Source organism: Procambarus clarkii, chromosome 22, assembly GCF_040958095.1.
Source record: "Procambarus clarkii isolate CNS0578487 chromosome 22, FALCON_Pclarkii_2.0, whole genome shotgun sequence".
NCBI lineage: Eukaryota > Metazoa > Arthropoda > Malacostraca > Decapoda > Cambaridae > Procambarus > Procambarus clarkii.
Window position 1 is genome coordinate 5,820,994 of NC_091171.1, and position 21,330 is coordinate 5,842,323.

At 48.6% G+C, this 21,330-nt stretch overlaps 1 protein-coding gene across 1 annotated transcript; it reads right to left on the reverse strand.

The window, feature by feature from the left end:
• Positions 1-4,730: 4,730 nt before the first annotated feature.
• On the reverse strand, positions 4,731-5,513 carry LOC138367636 (putative uncharacterized protein FLJ46204). The gene has a single exon (XM_069329363.1). It carries the CDS (start codon positions 5,511-5,513, stop codon positions 4,731-4,733), a length of 783 nt encoding a protein of 260 aa, XP_069185464.1.
• Positions 5,514-21,330: the final 15,817 nt, after the last annotated feature.

The following is a 21,330-nucleotide window of genomic DNA, read 5'->3' on the forward strand; positions in this document are numbered from 1 at the left end:
CGACCTCCGGTATTCGTCAGAACATCACCCCAAAGAGAATGACGACAATTGAAATCACCCAGCAGGAGCACACACTCCGGCAAGGAGTCCAGAGGTGTTTCAGATCAGGAAGAGAAAGCGGGACACTCTGGGGGAAGATAAATGGAACAAACTGTGTACCATTTCCCCACAAAGATACGAGCAGCAGAACAATGGAGAGGCGAAGGAAAAAGTAAAGGGACAAAGGGAACATCAGAGTGAATCAAGAGAGCAGAAGAATTAGGAGCCCCAGCAACAGCTGGGGGGGGGGGGAAGGAGAGAAAGGAATAGCCCCGAAAACAACCAGGACGAGCACCAAGCATCGGCTCCTGGAGACAGACACAAAGGGGCGAAAACCGCGAAATCAAAAGTGGGAGTTCGAGGAAATTGGTGTAATAACCTTGAACGTTCCATTGAAGAATAGACATCGACAAGAAGAGAAAGGACAACAACAGAGAACAAGGAAGAAACAAAGGCGAAAGAGCAACAGAGCACGTTAAAGAAGATCAAGGTCGGGATCAGGGTCAGCAAATTCAGGGTTAGGGGGCATGGGTAAACTGAGCAAAGATGGAGGAAAGGAAGCGGGAGAACAGACCAGAGGTGGGGCGGGCGGGGTCCGGAGGAGGAGGAGGAAGAGGAGACAACGGAGAGGAGCAGTCAAGGACAGCAGCAGGAAGAGGGGGAGTAGAAAGAGGGGAGCGCACCTCAACAAGGGCAGCAACCGATAGGGAAGCGGGGGCCAAAGAAACCTCCATAGCAGGAACAGGGGGCACAACCATCGAAATGGGAGGGGAAGAAGCGATAGAGGCAGAAGTAGGGGCCGAGGAAGAAAGCAAAACCTTCTTACCCGCCGGGGAGGAGGAAGGACAGGAGTCAGGCTTACGCTTCTGACTTAAAGAGACAGGTGTCCCAGCAACTACGTACTGGGCAACGGATTCTAGCATCTCAACAGAAGCTGAACGAGAGCACACACGACGGCCGTTTGGAGAGCGATGGACATCAGCCCGCACCGACAGGCGGCGGGGAGAGTCAAGAGACGGAGGGGAAGGATGGGAAGGGGGAAGGATGGGAAGGAGGAACGGAGAGAGACGAGGAAGAAGACACAGGAGACAAGACAGACTGGGTAGAAAGAAGGGGAACCCCAGACAGAGGACCAGGAGGTGGATCCTTCAGGACAGAACTCAAAGGAACAGAGGAGGGGGCAGTGGGCATATCAGGGTCCAAGGCTCGGAAACGGTGGCAAGTCTGAGGAAGGTGGGAAGGATGAGAAGAGGAAGAGCGCAACACGCGAGCATAAGAGACAAGAGACTTTAGCATAAGGCGGGAGCCGGCGAACCTGGCGGCTTGCCTCAGGAAAAGATAATCGCTCCCGGTGCTTCAAGTTGAGGACGGCTGCCTCAAGCTTGTAATGGACACACGCACGGGAGAAGGTAGGATGGGCCTCACCACAGTTGAGGCAACGAGCCCAGGGAGAAGTGCACTCCGACTTAGAGTGACCTTCGCCCCCACACAAAGGACAGAGAGAGACAGTACCAGAGCAGCGGAGGGCACCATGCCCAAACCTCCAGCACTTGTTACAGAGCCTAGGGGAAGGAATGTACTCCTGGACAGAGCACCTGGCACCAGCAAGAATGACAGAGGGTGGAAGGGTCCTACCATCAAAGGTAATCTTCACAACCCGAAGGGGTTGACGGCGACTACCACGAGGGGGACGAGTAAACGTGTCCACCTGGAGAATAGAATGGCCCTGGGCATCAAGGATATGTCGAATATCGTCGTGGTAGTCTCGCAGATCCCGAACACCGGTCGCAACATGGGGCGGGAGGAGAATAGTGCCAACACTGGCGTTTAACTGAGCGTTCTTTGAGACCCAAACAGGGGTCTCGCCAAGGCAGGATAAGGCAGCCAAGCAGGAAGCTGCATCCTGAGAAGGAGCAGCAACGACACGTGTACGAGACGAGTGGGGTTGAAAGTAATGGAGGCATCCACGGAATCAACGAGATGTCGATGGAGGGAGAAATCGTCAGGAGGCGCAGAATCAAGAGGGAGGAGATCAAAATATTTGGCCCATGAAGCGGGACCAAACAAGGCTTTATAGGTATCAGAACGGGAAGGAATCGAGTGAGGGCGGCTGTGACGAGGACGGCGTTGAGAACCCCCAGAGAGAGAGGGGTTAAAAGGCGCAGTAGTTACAACTAGAGTTGGAGCCGCGTAAGGGGGCGAGGTAGTCACCACTGGGGGCTTGGGGCTCGAGCCAACCACAGAGGAGGGAGGCGAGCCGAGGGGAAGGAGTCAGAGAGGCCAAAGGAGGAGGAAGGTCGGGGCCCAATGCAGCGAAGGCTACAGAGCCCGGTCTTCCAACACAGACTGACTCGGGGGGCTTAGTCGCCCACCTCACAAGCCTAAGAAGGTAAAGGAAAAACAGTAGAAACAGTATACATCATCGCTACAAAAAAGAAACATTCATTCACGAATGTGCCCCCACACCCACCATGGAGCCACAATTAGAGGCAGGACACCCAACAAGAAGCTATCGCAAATCATGCCGGAGCCCCCTAGGGGTGCGTCGTGAGTATACGCCCCACAAATGCCACCTTAAGAACCGACAGTCCGTCGAGATCGGGTTCAGTGACGAAAGGGGGATTGACAATAAAAGGTTCCCCTCGCTCTCAACGTTGGGTACTACAGTTCTACGGGTGCAAGAGTATGCCTCCTCAAGCACCCGGGCGTCAAAATAGAAGAAATCCAAAGGAATAACCAAAACAAGCAAAAGGTCGGCAGAAAACGGCAAGCAGATAGGAGAAGAGGGGGGGACAGAAAAACGAAACAGAAGGAAAAGGAAAAGTTGCTCAGCACAATTGGAGAGGACGGCAGCAGGAGCACAAGGCTACTAAAGGACAGAGGACTGTCCCAAGGAGCATCACACTCCGACAGCCGCCTACTAAGCCTCCCTCATGGCATCAACGAGCTGAGTGGGGAGGGGGGTGCTACTTGGGTAGGCTCATCCTCTTGTGGGGTAGTTGCCAGGGATTCAGGGGGAGGTGGAGTGGGGGATGGGGGGCTTAGGTCTTGCCTGGGCCTGTCTGGAACAGGAAGAAGACCAGGGGATGGGAAGGCAGGGGATACTCAGGATAAGGGGGGAGGGAGGATTTGGGTGATATGGTGGACATTGTGCAGGGGCAAGGAAGGATTTGAGCTGGGAATGGGGGGGGCCAATGGGGAGGTGGACTAGGGTGTTGCAGTCCCCTCTGGGGTTCCCAAATTACTGGGTTGGGGTTCCCCACTCCCCTCTGGGAGTGCTGGGATGGAGGCTGATCCCTGGCTCCCTTCCCTCTCCCTGCGCCTTTTCCTTGCAACTGCTGCCCTTATTATCTCGACCTTGGTCATGTCCCTCTGAAGGTATACCTCTGTAATTCCTTGCATATTTCAGTTTGTTCTTCTTTACTAATATGTCCTCTTTGGTGCCTTCGTTCCTGAATACTACCTTGATCAATCTCTGTCTTTTTTGTACTGGCCAATCCGGAAAGACTGTTCTATGTCTCGTTCAGCCCCTTCCATTCCTATCTCCTTTAGTATGCCTCACACTGCAGTTGTTGTTGTTGTTGTTAAAGATTCGCTACCTGGAACAAGAGTGCGCCCACTCGCCTGTCCCTCACTGTGGGTGGAAGAGTGCGCCCGCCCCTCACACTGCAGCTTTGTCCTTAGTCCTCCATTCTTCGCTTGTGGAACCCTTTTGTCCTTAATACCTATCGCTACTACAGCTCTTTCCCTTTCCAGTAGCTGTCTTGGGGAATCTAGCTGCCTCCTGTGAGGGTTCATTACAACTTCCTTGACTGTGGACATGGCATCTGGGCTCTTCAGCAAAGGTTGCACTAAGTGTAGGGGTCCCTGCCATTGCTACATCTCCCTGATATCTGGGGGCTGGTTGCCTGGGCCAGAGTCTGAGGAGGGCTTGTTTTTTAAGTTTGTTATCTTCTCTTGCGCTGCACTTAATTCTACCTGCAGCTTACTTATAGTTTCCCCTCAGGTCCTCAATTCCCCACTGATTTCCTTCCATGCCTTAGTAATCATCTCCATGTGTGACTCGTCCTGTTCCTCTCCAACTTTCTTCTGTTGTCTTACCATCCCCTTGACCTGTGTGTGTGTTTGTGTTTATAGGTGTGTGTGTGTGTGTGTGTGTGTGTAATTACCTAAGTGTAGTTACAGGATGAGAGCTACGCTCGTGGTGTCCCGTCTTCCCAGCAACGTGTACAAAACAAAGCACTCCGCTTTGCGGCGGCGACCCTGTCGCTGGCGGACAAGGGTATGGACGGACCAGATCCACCGAGCCCTCAACATGATGTCAATGAATATCAGGCTCAGCTACTTGGCCAGAAAGCAGCTGTATCGTATGAAACACGTTCCAGAAAATGAGGAACCCCACGAAGTGTGTGTGTGTGTGTGTGTGTGTGTGTGTGTGTGTGTGTGTGTGTGTGTGTGTGTGTGTGTGTGTGTGTGTGTGTGTGTGTGAAAAATAGTAGTAACAGTTGATTGACAGTCGACAGGCAGGCCGAAAGGGCAGAGCTCAACCCCGGCAAGCACGACTGGGTAAATACACACACAGGTGGGCGCCATTCAGCATGTTGTCGTTAGCGTCATACAACCATTAATGTCTCGCAAAAAACAACTAACCACAATATCACTACAATTTAAAATTCTTTGATGTGCTGATATTAATTTGTGCGGAATAGGTGGAGCATTGATGGAAGAGTGCGCCCGTCCGTCCCTCGCTGAGGGTGGAGAAGTGCGCCCGCCCGTCCCTCACTGTGGGTGGAAAAGTGCGCCCGCCACCCCGGCCCTCGCTGTAAGTGGAAGAGTGCACCCGCCCGCCCCTCGCTGTGGGTGGAAGAGTGCGCCCGCCCCTCGCTGTGGGTGGAAGAGTGCGCCCGCCCCTCGCTGTGGGTGGAAGAGTGCGCCCGCCCCTCGCTGTGGGTGGAAGAGTGCGCCCGCCCCTCGCTGTGGGTGGAAGAGTGCGCCCGCCCCTCGCTGTGGGTGGAAGAGTGCGCCCGCCCCTCGCTGTGGGTGGAAGAGTGCGCCCGCCCCTCGCTGTGGGTGGAAGAGTGCGCCCGCCCCTCGCTGTGGGTGGAAGAGTGCGCCCGCCCCTCGCTGTGGGTGGAAGAGTGCGCCCGCCCCTCGCTGTGGGTGGAAGAGTGCGCCCGCCCCTCGCTGTGGGTGGAAGAGTGCACCCGCCTGTCCCTCACTGTGGGTGGAAATGTGCGCCTGCCCGCACGCCGTTCACTGTGGGTCGAAGAGTGCGCCCGCCCGCCCGTCCGTCCCTCACTGTGGGTGGAAGAGTGCGCTCCCCCGCCTCTCACTGTGGGTGGAAGAGTGCGCCCGCCCGCCCGTCCCTCACTGTGGGTGGAGGAGTGCGCCCGCACGCCCTTCGTTGTGGGTGGAAGAGTGCGCCCGCCCGTCCCTCGCTGTGGGTGGAAGAGTGCGTCCGCATGCCCGTCCATCACTGTGGGTGGAAGAGTGCCATCTCTGTGGGTGGAAGAGTGCGCCCGCCCGCCCGTCCATCACTGTGGGTGGAAGAGTGCGCCCGCCCGCCCGTCCATCACTGTGGGTGGAAGAGTGCCATCTCTGTGGGTGGAAGAGTGCGCCCGCCCGCCCCTTACTGTGGGTGGAAGAGTGCACCAGCCCGCCCCTCACTGTGGGTGGAAGAGTGCGCCCGCCCGCCCCTTACTGTGGATGGAAGAGTGCACCCGCCCCCCCCCTCACTGTGGGTGGAAGAGTGCACCCGCCCACCCCTCACTGTGGGTGGAAGAGTGCGCCCGCCCACCCCTCACTGTGGGTGGAAGAGTGCGCCCGCCCACCCCTCACTGTGGGTGGAAGAGTGCACCCGCCCCCCCCCCCCTCACTGTGGGTGGAAGAGTGCGCCCGCCCACCCCTCACTGTGGGTGGAAGAGTGCGCCCGCCCGCCCCTTACTGTGGATGGAAGAGTGCACCCGCCCCCCCCCTCCCTCACTGTGGGTGGAAGAGTGCGCCCGCCCACCCCTCACTGTGGGTGGAAGAGTGCGCCCGCCCGCCCCTTACTGTGGATGGAAGAGTGCACCCGCCCCCCCCCCCTCACTGTGGGTGGAAGAGTGCACCAGCCCGCCCCTCACTGTGGGTGGAAGAGTGCGCCCGCCCGCCCCTTACTGTGGATGGAAGAGTGCACCCGCCCCCCCCCCTCACTGTGGGTGGAAGAGTGCACCCGCCCCCCCCCCCTCACTGTGGGTGGAAGAGTGCGCCCGCCCACCCCTCACTGTGGGTGGAAGAGTGCACCCCCCCCCTCACTGTGGGTGGAAGAGTGCGCCCGCCCACCCCTCACTGTGGGTGGAAGAGTGCACCCGCCCACCCCTCACTGTGGGTGGAAGAGTGCGCCCGCCCACCCCTCACTGTGGGTGGAAGAGTGCACCCCCCCCCCTCACTGTGGGTGGAAGAGTGCGCCCGCCCACCCCTCACTGTGGGTGGAAGAGTGCGCCCGCCCATCCCCCGCTGTGGGTGGAAGAGTGCACCCCCCCCCCCTCACTGTGGGTGGAAGAGTGCGCCCGCCCACCCCTCACTGTGGGTGGAAGAGTGCGCCCGCCCATCCCCCGCTGTGGATGGAAGAGTGCACCCCCCCCCCTCACTGTGGGTGGAAGAGTGCGCCCGCCCACCCCTCACTGTGGTGGAAGAGTGCGCCCGCCCACCCCTCACTGTGGTGGAAGAGTGCGCCCGCCCATCCCCCGCTGTGGGTGGAAGAGTGGGAGAGAGAGAGTATTAACTCTTCAAAATTCATTCTTTACATTTTTTTTTTTTGGTCTGACGCCTGAACGCGTTTCGTAAGCTTCTTACATTTTCAAGGCCTAGTTTACACATGTTGTTATTGTTGTTTTAGATTTAGCTACTCGGAACGAAATGTTATTCGCGATAACCTTGTTACTCTGATATTTGGGTCAAAGTTTTAATTGGAGGTGGGGTTTCCTCCTTTTTCCCCGTTTCTTTTTCGCTTCTGTTTTAGTCGTGTTTTAATAACATTATCTTGCTGGCGGATGTAGGTGCAGAATGTTCACTAGTGAGTCCCATTCTTTAACGGTTTTTCTAATCATTGTAGTCGCGGTGGAATGTGCATCTTATGCAGCTGCTGTCGTTGGATTAATGTTGAGTTTGATGAGCAGGGGTTCAGTAGCTTCACATTCCAGTAAGTAGTGCAATAGTGGCGCCTCTGCTTCTGTTCCACAGATGTGACACTCTTTTAACTATTGGGTTTATTACCTCCCAGCAGCACTTGTAACCAAGTCTGTGTATGGCTACTGCAATGTCTCTGGATATCTTTTTACCAGGCTTGAAAGAGGAGTAACCAGTGGCTTGTTCGTACCATATCACAGTGGATCTTCCTTCCGCTACTTTGGCTCTGTGGCGACTTTTGATTGTTGAGAATATTTTCTTCTTGATATCTGTGAGAAACTTGGAGGTATTTGAACCTGTACAACAGGTAGAGCAGTGGCAGTTTTTGCTAGTGAGTCTGCCTTTTCATTACCATCTATGCCAATATGACTTGGTATCCAAGTTAGGGTGATTGACAGCCCTATATTATGGGCTTCTTTTCCTGTATGTTGGATTTCTGTGAGAAGTTGTATATTATCTCTGTGCTGGCTGGATAACAATGCCTGGAGCGAAGATTTAGAGTCGATATGAATGATGACATCATGTAAATTATTCTCAATTGTATAGTTTATGTCCTGCTTCAGGGCATATAATTATATTTGCAATGTTGAGCACCCACTATTCATACTCCAGTAAGCTTCATGGTTGGTAGTGTAAACTGCTGCCCCACCAGAACCTCTTTCTTGATCAACTGATCCGTCTGTGAAGATGTGAGTCGTTGTGGGTCTTGAGATGGTTTCCATTTGTTGCTCTATGACTGCTTTGAGCCTCTGTGAGTCACATTCTGGTTTTTTAACTGGTAGTCCTTCAATTATTATCTTTAAACTTTAGATGCAGGCTACCAAAAGGTACTTGAAAAATTAGCTCTCCAAAATTCATTCTTTACATTTTTATTTTTGGTCTGACGCTTGAACGCGTTTCATAAGCTTCTTACATTTTCAAAGACTAGTTTACACATTACATACATCATACTTATACTCGTTTTGGGTGAAGTGCTATGGCTTCTTAAACCTTGCTGGAATCAACCTCACTGAGGACAAAATCACACTCTTAAATCTGGGTATAAACTGTAACGTTATGTCCAGACCAAGTGAGATGGCCCGGAAAGTGGAGTTGGAGATCCTATTGGACGATATATTTGACCTCGAGACACAAAAGAAGGTCACCACTAAAGACACCTTGCAAGTAGAACTTATTGCAGAAGGAGGAAAGTTTCGAGGTAGCTACAGAAGCACCATACTGTCCCCCGAGCTCAAAGCGGCAGCTAAGAGCCTTCGTGACAACAAGGAGATAGTCGTCAGGAGAGGTGACAAGTCGCCAATATACGTTATTCTTAAAAAAAAGAATATCTGGCAAAAATGAACCTCATACTCTCTGACCAAACTAAATTCCAAAGGGTAAGTAAGTAATTATCAAAAGAAGGCACCAAACCGGGAAGGCTATGTAGCACCATCAAATACGCAAAATAATCAGAGGGCGCTAAATATCACCAAGGATGCCAATACGAGAACAAAAACGCATAAGGCGAACGATATCAAAAGTATCCGAGTCACCAAGAATTCTATCGAGGGACAGGTGACCGCGAGGGGCGGTCGGAAAGCAAGACACACGCTCGTCCTGGAAGTCAGGACATTCAAGAAGGACATGCACGACCGTAAGAGGGACAATGCAACTAGGACAATAAGGAGCAGGGCGGTGCTCCATCAAGTGACCATGGGTTAAGCGAGTATGGCCAATACGCAACCTCGCCAGAGCTGTTTCCCACCGCCGGTTACGGTGGAAGGAGGACGGCCACGAGGAAACACAACATTTAAGAGTACGTAGCTTGTTACCAGTAACAGACAACCAAGAAGCCTGCCATTCCAAAGGGTAACTAAGGACACTACAGCCGAATTGAAAACGAAGGTAAACAGATTGATCGAAACTGTGAACGCCAAGAAATCCGGACTCCACCTGCCAAAAGTTGTTGAGGAATACAAACCTGGTTATGCGTATGGGAATGTCAAGACCCACAAGCCTGGAAACCCACTTCGGCCAATCATCAGCCAGATACCCACACCCACATACAGACTGGCTAAGCGACTCAACTGCTTGCTGACTCATGCACCTTGTGCTTTCAGCCTGAAGTCTCCCAAGGAATTCGTTGATTTACTGTGGGGAGCACGGACTACGGGGATAAGAGCCTCGTTGAATGTAGAGTCACTGTTTACCAACGTTCCTGTGGATGAAACAATCGGAATGATAGTGGATAGTGTGTATCGTGATCCGGCTTGTACTCCTCTTGACATACCAGAAAACATACCAAGATACTCCAAAACTGCACTAAAGAGGCACCCTTCTTGAGTCCAGATGGGCACATGTATAAGCAAGTAGATGGGGTCGCCATGGGTTCTCCCCTAGGTGTCCTGTTTGCGAACTTCTACATGGGCACCATCGAGCAGAGGGTCTTAGTTGACATGGACTTGAAACCCGCCATATACTGCAGGCATGTTGACGACATTTTTATGCTGGTACTTGATGTTAGACGTTTACAGCAGCTGAAGCAGGCATTCGAGCAGAATTCTGTGTTAAGTTTCACTTACGAGATGGAGAATGATGGGAAGGTGCCCTTTCTAGATGTAACAGTCACGGAAAGGAACGGAGGCTTCCACACTGCAGTCTACACTAAGGAAACAAAGGAATGTGCCTCTATGCCAATAGTGACTGCCCAGACAGGTACAAGAGGAGTGTTGTCAACGCTTATGTCGACCGGGCTCTCGGCCACAGCTCATGATGGAAGCAAGTCGATGTCCTTGGTGGTGACCTCCTTGTGTGTCTCGAGGTCGAATATGTCGTCCGACGACATATTCGACCTCGAGACACAAAAGAAGGTCACCACCAAGGACACCTTACAAGCAGAACTTATTGCAGAAGGAGGAAAGAATCGAGGCAACTACAGAAGCACCATACTGTCCCCCGAGCTCAAAGCAGCAGCTAAGAGCCTTCGTGACAACAAGGAGATAGTCGTCAGGAGAGGTGACAAGTCGCCAATATACGTCATTCTTAAAAAAGACGAATATCTGGCGAAAATGAACCTCATACTCTCTGGCCAAACTAAATTCCAAAGGGTAACGAAGGACACTACAGCCGAACTGAAAGCAAAGGTCAACAAATTGATCGAAACTGTGAACGCCAACAAATCCGGACTCCACCTGCCAAAGATTATTGGGGAATACAAACCTGGATACACGTATGGAAATGTCAAGACACACAAACCTGGAAACCCACTTCGACCAATCATCAGCCAGATACCGACACCCACGTACAGATTGGCGAAGCGACTCAACGGCTTGCTGACTCCTTATGTCCCTTGCGCCTTTAGCCTGAAGTCTCCAAAGGAATTTGTCGACTTACTGCGGGGAACACGGGCCACAGGGATAAGAGCCTCGTTGGACGTAGAATCACTGTTTACCAACGTACCTGTGGATGAAACAATCGGGATGATAGCGGACAGAGTGTATCGTGATCCGGCCTGTACTCCTCTTGACATACCAGAAAACATTGTAAGGAAACTACTCCAAGCTTGTACTAAAGAGGCACCCTTCTTGAGCCCGGATGGGCACATGTATAAGCAAGTAGATGGGGTCGCCATGGGTTCTCCCCTAGGTGTCCTGTTTGCGAACTTCTACATGGGTACCATCGAACAAAAGGTCTTAGTCGACATGAACTTGAAACCGGCCATATACTGCAGGTATGTTGACGACATTTTTACAAAGGTACCTGAAGTCAGACATCTGCAGGAGCTGAAGGAGGCATTTCAGTGGAATTCTGTGTTGCATTTCACTTACGAGATGGAGAAGGATGGGAAGCTGCCCTTTCTAGATGTAGCAGTCATGGAAAGGAGCAGAGGTTTCCACACTGCAGTCTACACTAAGGAAACAAACATAGGAATGTGCCTAAATGCCAACAGTGACTGCCCAGACTGGTAAAAGAGGAGTGTTGTTAACGCTTATGTCGACCGTGCTCTCAGCCACAGCTCAGGATGGAAGCAAGTCGATGAAAAACTCTGTAGGGTAAGGCAGGTCCTAGTCAACAACGGCTTCTCCAATGGTTTCGTCGAAGACATCATAAGAAGGAAAGTGAAACGCCATGCAACCTCTGAAGAGACAACTAACACAACACCTATACCCCCTATTAGACTATTTTACAGGAACTTCCTTTCCACAGCTCATAAAATGGAGGAAAGGGTCCTGAAAGATATTGTTAATAGAAACGTTATCCCTACAGACAAAAATCAGAATATACAATTGACGATTTACTATAAAACCAAGAAAACGGCCAACCTACTCATGAGAAACTCTCCAGACACAAAGCAGAACGCTTTAAAAGAGACCAACGTCGTCTATGCCTTCAAACGCAGACTTGGGGACTGTAAGCCTCAAAGAACTCAGTATATAGGCAAGACAACAACATCTCTTTCCAGGCGATTAACGATGCATAAGCAACAGGCCTCCATTAAGGAACATATAATCTCTTCCCACAACCAGACCATCACCAGAGAAGTCTTAACAAAAAACACGGAAATCATCGATAGATACAGCGATAGCAGGCGGCTTGATATCTGCAAGGCACTACACATTAAGAAGTCAACACCAGCAATCAACAGCCAATTAATGCACAACTATATTCTACCCACTTCAAAAGACTGCACCAATATAGAAGCATCAAGAAATATGGGCCAATAGGCCCTTTGCAGTTACTTCCATTCTTCCCTTTAACTTACCCAATATTATACCCATTGTTTCGTGTTCTGTCTTGTGTTGAAAGTTTGTTTTCACCTCATCCAAAACTGTTGTAACATATCACCTCACCCAAATGCAGGTATAAAATCGAAGCTGTTTAAACTCTGTTTAGTTATAGTTGTGTGTGTGTAAATTAAAGTCTTTGAAAATGTAATAAGTTATTACGAAACGCGTTCAAGTGTTGCGTCAGACTAGAAATAAAAATGAATTTTGGAGAATTGATTTTTCAATTATCATCAACAGTGAAAAGAAATATAAGAAATATTGAGAAAATTCGTGTTAGAATTATTAATCTTACTTTTTCGGTCATATTTAATAATATATGCAGACTAGCCTATACCACTAGCTGAAGTTTATAACTTTTTGTTTATAACTTTTTGTGGATTGAGTGTCTTAAAAGTTTATATATATATATATATATATATATATATATATATATATATATATACATATATATATATATATATATATATATATATATATATATATATATATATTGTATTTCACACGGCCTGAAAGTTCCTCTCACTGGTGACCACCCAAACCCTCAATGATAGACAGTAGATGAATGGATGCATGGATTAATCGCTAGATGGATGGATGGATATAGAGATGTACAGACGGGAAAGTTAGACCCGGGCACCGCCGGGTCGCAGTATATACAAACATACAAGATAAGGTTGTAGGGAGTGATGACCACGGAACACACACTACCGTACTCGAGCCTCACCAAGCACAAATTATATACACAAAAACTCTTCATTTAAAATTTATAAAATTTTCCAGGAACAAATTAGGCTACTTGATCAGGTGACTTAAAAAGTTGCTTAAATTAGCCAAATTTAAATCTAACAATATATTTCTAAGTACAAAGATTTTACATTTTAATGTTTGCGTCAGCGGTATACCAAGCGAATGAAGTTTTAATGTTTGTCTCGGCCAAAAGTAGTATACCAAGCCTACAACCTTTTATTACGTTAATCATTATGATTTATTTATTTTATTCTATTACACTTTGTTCAGTAATCTTTTTACAAAGAGTTCAACTCTTTCGCCCTTTTTCGAGTCGACTATCTTCCCATCAACCACTTCCCCCCCCCCCTTCTCTTCAACCACTTCCCCGCCCCTCATCTCCTTTACTTTACTCCCATTTCCATCTCATCCTTTCAACCCCCCTTCCCTTTCCCCTACCTTCAATCTCTCCCATTCAACCCCTCAAGGTAGGAAATTCTGCAGTAAATTGGAGACTTTCAAACGGGTGTTCAACGTTACAGAGATGCTAGCCATTCAAAAGGCTTTGGATCATGTTCTTGCTGAACACCGACAACATGTTATCATACAGAGTCGAGAACTGCCATTGAAACCTTGCAACAAGAACACATATGTGATAACATCCATCTGATCACAAATGTCTTATCATTAATGCAAACACTCAAGCGTCAAGGCCGTCGGGTACTTATCAACTGGGTGCCAAGTCATGTGGGAATAATAGGAAATGACATTGCAGATGAAGCTGAAAAACTTGCAACTAAGAGAAAAAATGCATCTTGCAACATTTACATACCACAGAGTCTATCACAGATTAAGAAAGTAATTAGAAACAGAACAATGCAAAAGATGTACAGTGACCACAACACAGCAGTTGCAACATCAGGATCTGCGGGTTGGTACAAGAATTCAACCAACTACGAACCACTTAGTTTGATGAAAGGGAGCAGTAGAGCAACAGAAGTACACTTACATCGCATCAGGCTTGGATACCCATGTGCATGGGAAATAGGCTTACAGGTTCCGGAAGATGAGAGGAAATGTCAGCACTGTGGAGAAATGCCCGACAGACCACTGGAACATTATCTAACACAGTGCACAGTTACAAACCCATTAAGATTTCAACTTAGATTCAACAGAGCAGAAGTTGTTAAACACATTGGGCAAAATCTTACTGAAGCGACCATACGAGTCATAAATACTCACACTCCGCCCAAGTAAAACAGAAACAAGCAACACTTAGTGGGCCAGCCAGAGGCTTAGGGCCCGTGCAGGAATATCACCCCCTCCCCTTCCCCCTTTCCTTACACACTCACCCCTCACAGTTACTCTTCCGACAACATCGTCTACCACGAGTCTCCTCCCCCTCTGGTGACACCCTGCCCCCCCCTCTGGTGACACCCTGCCCCTCTTAAATTAGCCCCCCTTCCCCCCGCCTCCCTGACGGCGGCCACAATAGTAGTGTAATATGTAAATGATGTAAGGCGGGAGAATGAGCAGCTGGACATCCCCCAAACCCACCGTAATGGCAGACTTACCACAGTTTTTGTGAGCGGGTATTAGCGTGAGGGAGTCATTGATGGCGTGACACTCCCTCCCTGGCCTCATAGTCCTCATGTCAACACACGGGCGCGCGCGCGCACACAGAGTTTCAAATGTAGATATGATAGAGCCCAGTAGGCTCAGGAATCTATACATCAGTTGATTGACGGTTGAGAAGAGGGACCAAAGAGCCAGAGCTCAACCCTCGCAAGCACAACAGGGCGAGTACACAGTGACAACTAGGTGAATACACACGCAAACAAACACACTAAGAGAAGAGAGTATGAAAATGAAATAGCAAACAAAGCTAAGACCGAACCAAAGCTACTCCGCAGTTACATCAGGAGGAAAACAACAGTGAAAGAACAGGTGATGAGACTGAGACCAGGTGCACAGAGAATGACAAAGAGGTGTGAAGAACTCAAGAGATTCCAGGAGGTCTTCATAAAAGAACGAGGTGAAGTCCTTGAGTTAAGAGAAGGGGCAGTAAACCAGGCGACCTTTGAAGGGCTCGAAATTACAAGAGATGAGGTCAAGAGTCATCTGCTTGAGCTGGATGTGAGAAAGGCTGTTGGTCCAGACGGGATCTCACCATAGGTATTGAAAGAGTGTGCAGGAGCACTTTGCTTGCCACTCTCCATAGTGTATAGTAGGTTACTGGAGACGGGAGACCTACCAGAAATATGGAAGACGGCTAATGTGGTCCCAATATACAAAAAGGGCGACAGGCAAGAGGCACTGAACTACAGGCCAGTGTCCTTAATTTGTATACCATGCAAGGTGATGGAGAAGATCGTGAGAAAAAACTTGGTAGCACATCTGGAGAGAAGGGACTTCGTGACACCCCCATCAACATGGGTTCAGGGATGGTAAATCTTTCCTCACAGTTTTAATAGAACTCTAAGATCAGGTGACAAAGATTAAGCAAGAAAGATAAAATTGGGCAGATTGTATTTTCCTGGACAGTCAGAAAGCCTTTAACACAGTACCCCATAAAAGGTTGATGCATAAGCTGGAGAAACAGGCAGGAGTAACTGGTAGGTCGCTCCAGTGGATAAGGGAGTACCTAAGCAATAGGAAGCAAAGAGTTACAGTGAGGGAGTGAGACTTCAGATTGGCGTGAAGTCACCAGTGGAGTCCCACAGGGCTCTGTACTTGGACCTATCCTGTTTCTGATATAGGTAAATGATCTCCCAGAGGGTATAGACTCATTCCTCTCAATGTTTGCTGACGACGCCAAAATTATGAGAAGGATTAAGACAGAGGAGGACAGCTTGAGGCTTCAAGAAGACCTGGACAAGCTGCAGAATGATCCAACAAATGGTTGTTAGAGTTTAACCCCAGCAAATATAATGTAATGAAGATAGGTGTAGGGAGCAGGAGACCAGATACAAGGTGTCATTTTGGAGATGATGTTCTTCAAGAATCAGAGAGAGAGAGAGATAAACACCTGGGGGGGGGATATCACGCCAGACCTGTTCCTGGAAGCTCACATCAAGAAAATATCATCAGCGGCATATGCCAGGTAGACCAACATAAGAACCGTCTTTAGAAACTTGTGTAAAGAATCATTAAGATCTTTATATACCACATATGTCAGACCAATCCTGGAGTATGTTGCTCCAGCATGGAATTAGAATCTCGTCAAGCTCAAAACTAAATTGGAGAAGGTTTAGAGGTATGCCACCAGACTAGTACCCGAGCTGAGGGGCATGAGTTACGAGGAGAGACTACGGGAAGGGAATTATCATGGAAAAGGGCCAAGCCGGAATTGGGATGAGACCGGGGGGATTGGAAGGAATGGTGCCCTGCCATTTGAACGGTCGGGGATTGAACGCCGACCTGCATGAAGTGAGACTGCCGCTCTACCGTTCAGTCCAAGGGGACTACGGGAACTAAACCTCACGTCGCTGGAAGACACATGAGTTAGGGGAGACATGATCACCACATACAAGATCCTCAGAGGAATTGGTAGGGTAGATAAAGACAATTTATTTAACACAGTGGAACGTACACTAGGGGACACAGGTGGAAACTGAGTAATCAGATGAGCCATAGACATATTATAAATACCTTTTGTAGTGTCAGAGTAGTTAACAGATGGAATGCACTAGGCAGTGATGTAGTGGAGGCTGACTCCATACAGAGATTCAAATGTAGATATGATAGAGCCCAATAGGCTCAGGAATCTGCACACCAGTTGATTAACAGTTGAGAGGCGGGACCAAAGAACCGAAGCTCAGAGGAAAGACGGTTCAAGACATGATGGACTACATCACACAGAAGTGTAAGGAAGCAGCAGACAAGTTCGTCCCAGTCCAAAAGGGAAAAAATGAAATGGAGATGAGAAACCCATGGTTTAATCAGAGGTGTAAACTAGCAAAGCAAGTAAAAGGACGTGGAGAAACTATAGAAACAACAGAACACAAGAAAGCAGAGAAAGATACCAGAGTGCCAGGAATGAATACGTCAGGGTGAGAAGAGAGGTAGATAGGCAATATGAAAATGACAGCGAGCAAGGCAAAGACTCAACCCAAACTGCTGCATAGCCACATCAGGAGGAAAACAACAGTGAAGGAACAGGTAATGAAACTGAGGATAGGGGCAGAAAGATTCTCTTCAAACGACAAGGAAGTGTGAGAGGAACTCAATAAGAAATTCCAGGAGGTCTTCACCTCAGATCAAGAAGTCGAAGAGATAAGGGAGGGAATATCAAACCGGACACCACTAGAAAAGTTTGTGATTACCAGTGGGGAGGTGAGGAAGCATTTGCTAGATTTGGACTTGACAAAGGCAATAGGCCCGGATGGAATCTCACCATGGATCCTTAAGGTGCAGAAGCCCTGTGCCTGCCACTCTCCATAGTGTACAACAAATCACTGGTAACAGGTGAACTGCCAAAAATTTGGAAGAAGGCCAATGTAGTCCCAATATACAAGAATGGTGATAGGCAGGAGGCACTGAACTACAGGCCAGTGTCCCTAACTTGCATTCCATGCAAGGTGGTGGAAAAGATTGTGCGAAAAGAGCTAGTGGAACATCTGGAGCGAAGGAACTTTGTAACACATCATCAACATGGGTTCAGAGATGGCAAATCATGCCTAACAGGATTAATTGAGTTCTATGACCAGGCAACAAAAATCAGGCAAGAGAGAGGGGTGGGCAGACTGCATATTTCTGGACTGCCAGAAAGCTTTTGACACAGTACCACATAAGAGACTAGAGCACAAACTAGAGATGCAGGCAGGAGTGAAAGGGAAGGTACTCCACTGGAAGAGAGTACCTAAGCAACAGGACACAGCGAGTCACCATGAGAGGTGAGGTCTCGGAGTTGCGGGGAGTCACCACTGGAGTCCCACAGGGGTCAGTCCTTGGACCTATACTGTTTCTGATACACGTAAATAATCTCCCAGAAGGATTTGACTCGTTCCTCTCGATGTTTGCTGATTATGCAAAAATTATGAGGAGGATCACGACAAAGGAAGATAATATAAGGCTACAAGAAGACGTAGACAAACTGAAGGAATGGTCCGACAAATGGCTTCTAAAGTTCAACCCAAGTAAATGTAAGGTAACAAAACTAGGAGGAGGAACTAGGAGGCCAGTCACTGGATACCGAATGGGATATGAGGTCCTACACGAAACGGACAGAGAGAAAGATCTAGAAGTTGATATTAAGCCAAACCTGTCTCCTGAAGCCATATAAAATGAATAACATCAGCGGCCTATGCGAGGCTGGCTAACATCAGAACTGCTTTCAGAAACCTGTGTAAGGAATCCTTCAGAACCCTGTATACCACATATGTAAGACCACTCCTGGAGTATGCAGCCCCAGCATGGAGCCCGTATCTAATCAAGCACAAGAAGAAGCTGGAAAAAGTTCTGAGATATGCCACTAGGCTAGTCCAAGAACTAAGAGGCATGAGTTATGAGGACAGACTACGTGAATTGCACCTCACGTCGCTGGAAGACAGAAGAGCTAGGGGAGACATGATCACCACATACAAAATTCTCAGGGGAATTGACAGGGTGGACAATGATGGATTATTTAACATGGGTGGCACACGCACAAGGGGGACACAGGTGGAAGCTGAGTACCCAAATAAACCACAGAGACACTAGAAAGAACTTTTTCAGTGTTTTTTTGAGTAGTTAGTAAATGGAATGCATTAGGCAGTGATGTGGTGGAGGCTGACTCCATACACAGTTTCAAATGTAGATATGATAGAGCCCAGTAGGCTCAGGAATCTGTACACCAGTTGATTGACGGTTGAGAGGCGGGACCAAAGAGCCAGAGCTCAACCCCCACAAGACCAAATAGGTGTGTACAATTAGGTGAGTACGCACGCGCACGCACGCGCATGCACGCACACACACAGGACTACACCACAGGAGGGAGTGCCCTCACCCCAAGCACTCCCCTCCTCCCTCCCCCCCCACCCTCAGGACTTCTTCCTGCCCCAAGCAGGCCTGAGCAAGACCTAAGCCCTCCACCCCCCACTCCACCTTCCCCTGAACCCCTGGCAACTTCCCTACAGGAGGAGGAGCCTACCCAAGTAGCCCTGCCCATGGAACAGCTTCCTACACTCGTAGGGAGGGAGGTTGAAAATGGATATAGGAAAGAGCTTCAAGGTAATGTACTCAAACATCGATGGAATTACCAATAAAGTAAGTGAACTGGCAGAAAGGGTGCAGGAAGAAAACCCTGATGTAATAGGACTCACGGAAACAAAATTTTCAGGAGTCATAACAGATGCTGTGTTTCCAAAAGACTACTTTATAGTAAGGAAAGAGAGGGAAGGGAGAGGAGGTGGAGGAGTGGCCCTGCTGATAAGGAAGGACTGGAGTTTTGATGAGATAGAAATTCCGTTGTGTGACGGATTTAGAGATTACATAACAGGGACCAAGACAATTGGTGGACCGAAGATAATAGTGGCAGTCATTTACAACCCTCCCCTAAATGACAGAAGACCTAGACAGGAGTTTGATAAGAACAACATGGCAACCAATAATATAATAGAGAGAGCAGCTTCAGTTGCCTGCAGGAATGGCTCAAGACTCTTAATCATGGGCGATTTCAACCATGGGAAGATAGACTGGGAGAATGGGGACCCACATGGTGGTGCAGATACGTGGAGAGCTAAACTCTTAGAAGTGGCAACAAGGAACTTTCTGAGCCAGCATGTCAGGGAACCCACAAGAGTGAGAGGCAATGATGAACCAGCTGGACTCGACTTGATATTCACCCTGAATGAGTCAGAAATAAGGGAAGTCAAATTTGAGGCCCTCATAGGAATGAGTGACCACAGTGTATTGACATTTGAGTACTTGGTGGAGGAAGGAATAACCTCTCTAAGGATGGGACTGGAAGGAAAAAGATTAAATTACCGAAAGGAAAAATATGACGAGATGTGTTACTTCCTAAGGAAAATATCATGGGAAACAGAACTTAGAGAGAAGACTACAGGATATGATGGATTATGTCACCCAGAAATACCAGGAAGCTGCTGATAGGTTTATCCCGGTCCAAAAGGAGAAAAGCAGAAAGCAACAGAAGAATCCATGGTTCAACCAGGAATGTAAGGTAGCGAAACTATTGAGTGAAAGAACATGGAGAAACTACAGGAACAACAGAACACCAGAGAGCAGGGAGAGATACCAGAGGGCCAGGAATGAGTACATCAGAGTGAGGAGAGAAGAAGAGAGACAGTTTGAAAATGACATCGCGAGTAAAGCCAAGACCCAACCAAAGCTGCTCCACAGCCACATCAGGAGGAAAACAGCAGTGAAGGAACAAGTGATGAAACTGAGAAAAGGGGAGAACAGATACACAAAGAATGACAAGGAGGCGTGTGAAGAACTCAACAAGAGATTCCAGGAGGTCTTCACAATAGAACAAGGAGCAGCCCCCTGCACTAAATGAGGAGGTAAACCAAGCAACCTTGGAGGAGTTTGATCTCACCAGTGATGAGGTCAAAAGAATTGTCAGACAATCTTGTCTGTATAGTTATGTCAGACAGGATTGGTCTGACATAAGTGGTATACAGGGTCCCGAACGATTCCTTACACAAGTTTCCAAAGGCAGTTTTTATGTTGGCCAGTCTAGCATATGCCGCTGATGATATCCTTTTGATGTGGGCCTCTGGGGACAGGTTCGGTGTGATATCAACCCCCAGATCTTTCTCTCTATTTGACTCTTGCAGGATTTCACCTCCCAGGTGGCGCCTTGTATTCAGCCTTCTGCTCCCTTCGCCTAATTTCATTACTTTGCACTTTCCTGAGTTGAACTTTAATAGCCATTTTCTAGACCATTCCTCCAGTTTGTCCAGGTCGTCCTGTAGTCTCTGTCTATCTTCATCTGTCTTGATTCTTCTCATAATTTTTGCATCATCAGCAAAATTGAGAGGAATGAGTCTATACCCTCAGGAAGATCGTTTACATATATTAGAAACAGGATGGGTCCAAGTACTGAGCCCTGTGGGACTCCGCTGGTGACATCTCGCCACTCTGATGCCTTCCCCCTCACCGTTACTCGCTGTTTCCTATTGCTTAAGTACTCCCTTATCCACTGGAGCACCTTCCCTTTTACTCCTGCCTGCTGCTCCAACTTTTATACCAGCCTTTTATGGGGTACTGTGTCAAAGGCTTTCTGTCAGTCCAAGAAAATGCAGTCTGCCCACCCTTCTCTTTCTTGCCTAATATTTGTTGTTTGGTCAAAGAATTATATTAAACCTATGAGGCACGATTTACCATCTCTGAACCCATGCTGGTGGTGTGTCACAAATCTATTTCCCTCCAGATGCTCTACGAGCCTTTTCCTCACCATCTTCTCCATCACCTTGCATGGTATACAAGTTAAGGAAACTGGCCTATAGTTACAGTGCCTCTTGCCTGTCACCCTTCTTGTATATTGGGACTACATTTGCTGTCTTCCAACTTTCTGGTAAGTCTCCTGTTTCCAGTGACCTGTTATACACCATAGAGAGTGGCACACTTAGTGCTTCTGCACCTTCCTTTAGTATCCATGGTGAGATTCTATCAGGCCCAACAGCCT